At 43.2% G+C, this 4,848-nt stretch overlaps 1 protein-coding gene across 1 annotated transcript in view; it reads left to right on the top strand.

Moving 5' to 3' along the window:
* Positions 1-157, top strand: part of kcnq1.2 (potassium voltage-gated channel, KQT-like subfamily, member 1.2) — a gene marked incomplete at both ends in the record, with an annotated part of 592,759 nt that extends 592,602 nt beyond the window's left edge. Inside the window, one exon of the mRNA XM_084060875.1 lies at positions 29-157. Coding sequence (XP_083917001.1) covers positions 29-157 — 129 coding nt within the window. The remainder of the gene's footprint in view (positions 1-28) is intronic.
* Positions 158-4,848: the final 4,691 nt, after the last annotated feature.

Below are 4,848 nucleotides of genomic sequence, written 5' to 3'. Positions count from 1 at the left end.
GTGATTTAGGGATGTATGCTGTCCATAGAGTGTGTTTGCGTCCCACAGGGTGAATGGAAACAACAACAGCAGCATGCAGCAGACAGCAGATACAATAGGACAATACACCCTGCAGTCTAGTCCCAAGGGTTCACAGCCCACCCATCTAACCACTTAAAGGGGAATTTTGGACTAAGGTTTCTTTACCTTTTCTATGATGTTATGATATCTTAGGATGAATGGTACAGTAGAACATTTTCATAACTCTATCCCAGGTCCGCCACAGCTTAAAACGTGCGCCAATAGGCCTTGCGCTAGATTGCGTATTTTAATACCATGACATTTTTGTTTACATTATTTCATATGATATGATCATGAAAATCCAACACACTCTCACTCCCCAAAATGCATAATTGACTTCTTGGCACAAATGTGACCAAAATGTCAAACGTTTGCTGGAAGGGGGTAACCTTCCAGTCAAACGTTAATGAATGCATTTACTGAAGTACTGCATGTAAGTACAATTCTGAGGTACTTTTACTTTACTTGCGTATAGTCAGAGACGGAGAATGGAAAAGAAAGACCTCTTGTAGATATCTTTGAGGAAAAGTACTTCAGTGTGTTGTTTCTATATGATTTGTAATGTGCTGAATCCATTTCCACTGTACGCCAAGCTATACAAGTCACTGTTTAGTCATACATTTGGTGATTAGCACAATGAGCTTCTAGTTACCTTATAAGACCATTTTTGTGATGTTCAGAAATACTTTATGTAACAAATAGGTAAAACCAGGAAATGTATTATTTTTGTCAATTAAACACATTGCCTGCCAGTCATAATGTAGGCTACTCACCCCTGTGCCAGCGATTTTCGTGTTTTTGTTTTGTAATTTTTAATTCAAATAGCTTGTCTGGCTGCGTTTTCAAACACATACGACAGATCGACCAGCAGATAGCAGTTGATTGATCACTCGCTGACTCGCTCGACCCCCCCCAAACAGGCTCAAACAGTCCATACGTCATAACCGGATGTGACGTGGAAAACGAAACTGATGATGAAAAATAAACAGAACAGCGCGATCACAGATTAAACAATGAAAATTCCAAAGAACGCTTATGTGCGATTTTCAGAATTGCGGAAATCAAGCGATGGATTTGAAAAAGGCATAGTGTATATGCGATCTAGGCAATCAATGTGTTAAAAGATGATCTTACATTGTATAGAAGTCAAAGTTTAAAAGTCTAGATATGCTTCTCTTGTCATATAAATATGTTTTTCATCGACAAAACAAGGAAAAGATTTGAGCTTGACCAAATTTGACAAATCTCCATAAAATTAGATCCGAAGTACTTAATTTGTTGCTTCTGTTTGATATCCTGAATCCATTGCTGTTTTATAATACGCTGTATAGCCTTAGATCAACAGGCATCAGCGCCCTTGTTTGGCCACCCCAACCTACCATGGCTTCGTAGATTGGTCAAGCTTTGCATGACGTCCGTGCCTCTGTAGTAATGAGCAGCGTACACGATAGGACTCCATCCCACTTTTACACTGCAGGACTAGAGCAATCCAAGCTGAACCACAGTGGTGCTGATGTGAGAAATGTTTTGCTGGACGGCACGTCGGAAAGGACCGTCACTACTAGACCTTGCAGTAGTGACAGTAGGGCACAAGGTGTATGCCATTGGAGGAGGGTACATTAATGAGAATGACGGTCATCAGATGGGCATCCACGTCTTCAACACAGTATCTTTGCGCTGGGTGAAGTTGCCCTCAGTGACAACGGGAAGAGGAGAACGTCTCCTCGAGGTGCCCTCCAGGCGCTTTGGCCACACAGCTGTGCTGATAGATTTAATTTACCTCTGGGGAGGGACGCCTTACTGCAATGTGCTTTATGCATTTGATGTCGACACCCACAGATGGTCAAAGCCCAAGATGTTTGGAACGGTTCCTGAGACGAGGTCTGCCCACTCAGCCTGTGTCTTGGAAAAGGTCATGTACAGATGTGCCACTTCAAAACTTCACACGTTACTGTTCTTTCCCTGAAAGTCCCCTGAAAATGCATTTTTTTCCTCCCTTTTCTGCCCTTAAAATGCACTGTTTTGCCCCTGAAAAGAAGTTGTCACTACACACCCCCGTTTTTCCCTTCAACAGACATCCATATACATGAGAACAAAAGAATGTGTGTTTAAGAAGGTGTCAGACTCATTATGAGGCGAAAGGTGATTTGACCAGTTGCTCAAATTAATTAGCATCATAAAAGCAGTGATCATCAAAATAATTCAGCATTTTAAATGCCCTTCTTTGTCCCTCTTATTGCCCTGGGAATCCCCTGAAAATTTACTGTCTTGGCGATGGCAGGACATGTGAAGTTTTGAAGTGGCACATCTGTATATCTATGGAGGAGGACGCTGTTATAATGCCGTCTACAAGTTGGACACCGCCACAATGGTATGGTCTTTAATTAACACCAGAGGCAATGCACCATATTATCGTCAATATAGCTCTGCCACCATCATTGGGACAAAGATGTTCATTTGCCTTAAGGACTACAGCTGCAACTACATCAGAGTGTTTGACACAGAGACCAACTGCTGGCTGAGCACACCTCATACAAAGAATGGTCCAGCCGACGGTCATGCAGCCTGGGCCTACAATGGAGAGCTGTACATCATCAAGTTCAATGATCTGTGGAAAGTCAGTTCTGAGACCTTCTCCTGGAAGAGGGTTGTGTCCAAGGGGAAAAGCCAGTTCAAGCCACATATCATGAGCTGTTGCATGGTGGGAGATAGTATTATCCTCTTTCATGATGATGATGACCTGGTCATCTTAGACTTGAGTCCTAGCCTGAAGACGTTATGCAAGCAAGCAGTTCTTCAGTACGGTGTGGAGCAGTCAGGACTCCCACACAACATCAGGTGGGAACTGGCAGCCATGACTACCAACAGCAACAGAAATAATATTTCAGCCCACAAAAGAAAAAAAGAAAACTGTGACTCACTGGGCCTACCACGAAAACAGACGAAACAAACCTAACTAACTAAAAATGCATGGTCAAATAACTGCCTAGATCAGGGGTCTTCAACAGGGGGTCCGGGACCCCTGGGGGGTCCTCATAGTTACTACAGGGGGCCCGCCAAATCTTTGTGTGATATGATTATTGTTTTTTTACAAGCTCACAGCGCGAGGCGTTGTGAGCTTGTAGATCTACTATTTTTGGCAACAAGGTATAGGTGTATATGGAAAAAAGAACAGTAAACAAAAAAAGTTGAATATAAAACACAATTTTATACAATGTAGAGGGGGTCCCTGCTTCATTTCTCTCTCAGCTAGGGGGTCCTTGGGCTGAAAACGTTGAAGACCCCTGGCCTAGATTTCATGTGACGCCATGTGACCAGTCTATGACATCGGTCATCTATGATGTATCTATGATGTATGACTCCATATTTGGGCATGGTTTCTGGGCCGATTCAACCTCCATTGACTTCCATTATGAAAATGTTTTTTTTCCCCCACTGTCTACGTTCTGGACCCGATAGGCTGTGGATCGGCCTAAACAAAACAACCCCCGAGGGAGGTTGCTAAACAGATTAAAAATACCGCCCAAGTCTCTTTGTGAGACTATAGGCCCTCGAGGACAACAAAGGTGGCCGCAGAGGTGTCCTTTTTTTCTTTTTTTTTGTCCGCTTGACACCCGTCCTCGTCTCTTCCATTTTGTCTCCCGTTTAAAGACAGAAGAAAAACAAGAAGAGAAGGGCCGTTTGAAAATGAACGCTCTGCTATTTTAGGTATTGACACGTTTTTGAAACCTTTGAAGATGCTTGTGAAATAGTACATTCTGCATAATGTGTACTCTTTACCTTTGATACCAACACTTCTGTACTATTACTCAAGTTAAATGTTTAACACGGGTCTTTTACTTGTAACAGAGCATTTCTACATTGTGGTATTGCTACTTTATCTCAAGTAAACCTTCCATCAGTGCTTATAACTGTCACAGGGCCCGTCAGTGGCGATGTCCTGTGTTGTCTGTGGAAGCCCCCCGTTGGTTCTCAGGCCCCCTGTGTTATGGACAGAGAGGTAATGATCCTGAACCCAACGCGGGCGATGTAAACTCCGAGCTCTAAAGACCTCACTCAGTGATTGAGTTATGGACCATTTGCTCTGGGCTACATGTTATGATCCTAATCTGCTGATTGGAAACATAAACTGTTTTTTGGAGGGGAGCGCATACTCCTCTGTCCTATATACCCAGTGGCGTGCACAGACATTTTGAGGGGCAGGTGCTCAAGTAAATTATACTTTTTTTTGTTTACTTGGTCTGCTCTTTTTTCCCTCTACACGTATACCTCTTTGCCAAAAATAGCCGATCTACAAGCCCACAACGCCTCGCGCTGCGAGGCGTTGTGGGCTTGTAGATCGGCTATTTTTGGCTAAAGTTCTCCTCAGAAAAGGGATGCTAGGTTTCGAGTGGTTATGGTAAAAAGAAGAATCATATCACATAAAGATTTGGCGGACCCCCTGTAGTAACTCTTGAGGACCCCCTAGGGGTCCCGGACCCCCTGTTGAAGACCCCTGCTGTAAACTGAAAAAAAAGAAAAACTTTTTCCCCCTTTTTTTCAAAAGGGCACTTCTGGTCAAGAGGGCAAAGGGCAGGTGCTCTAGCACCACCTAGAGTCTATCTGTGCACGTCCCTGTATATACCCATGTCTCTATATATACCCATGTCTCTCACACACTCACTGTAGCTGTGTTCACAGCGGCTAGTGTCCCCCAAATCAGATTTGTGGCCTATATTCCAGATTGGAATCAGATTTTTCAGTTTTTTTATCAAGTCTGAACCACATAAAACCACATTGAAACAGATT

Source organism: Gymnoscopelus microlampas (assembly GCF_963454915.1).
Source record: "Gymnoscopelus microlampas genome assembly, chromosome: 6".
Taxonomy (NCBI): Eukaryota; Metazoa; Chordata; class Actinopteri; order Myctophiformes; family Myctophidae; genus Gymnoscopelus; species Gymnoscopelus microlampas.
This window is presented reverse-complemented; position numbering and strand designations above follow the sequence as displayed.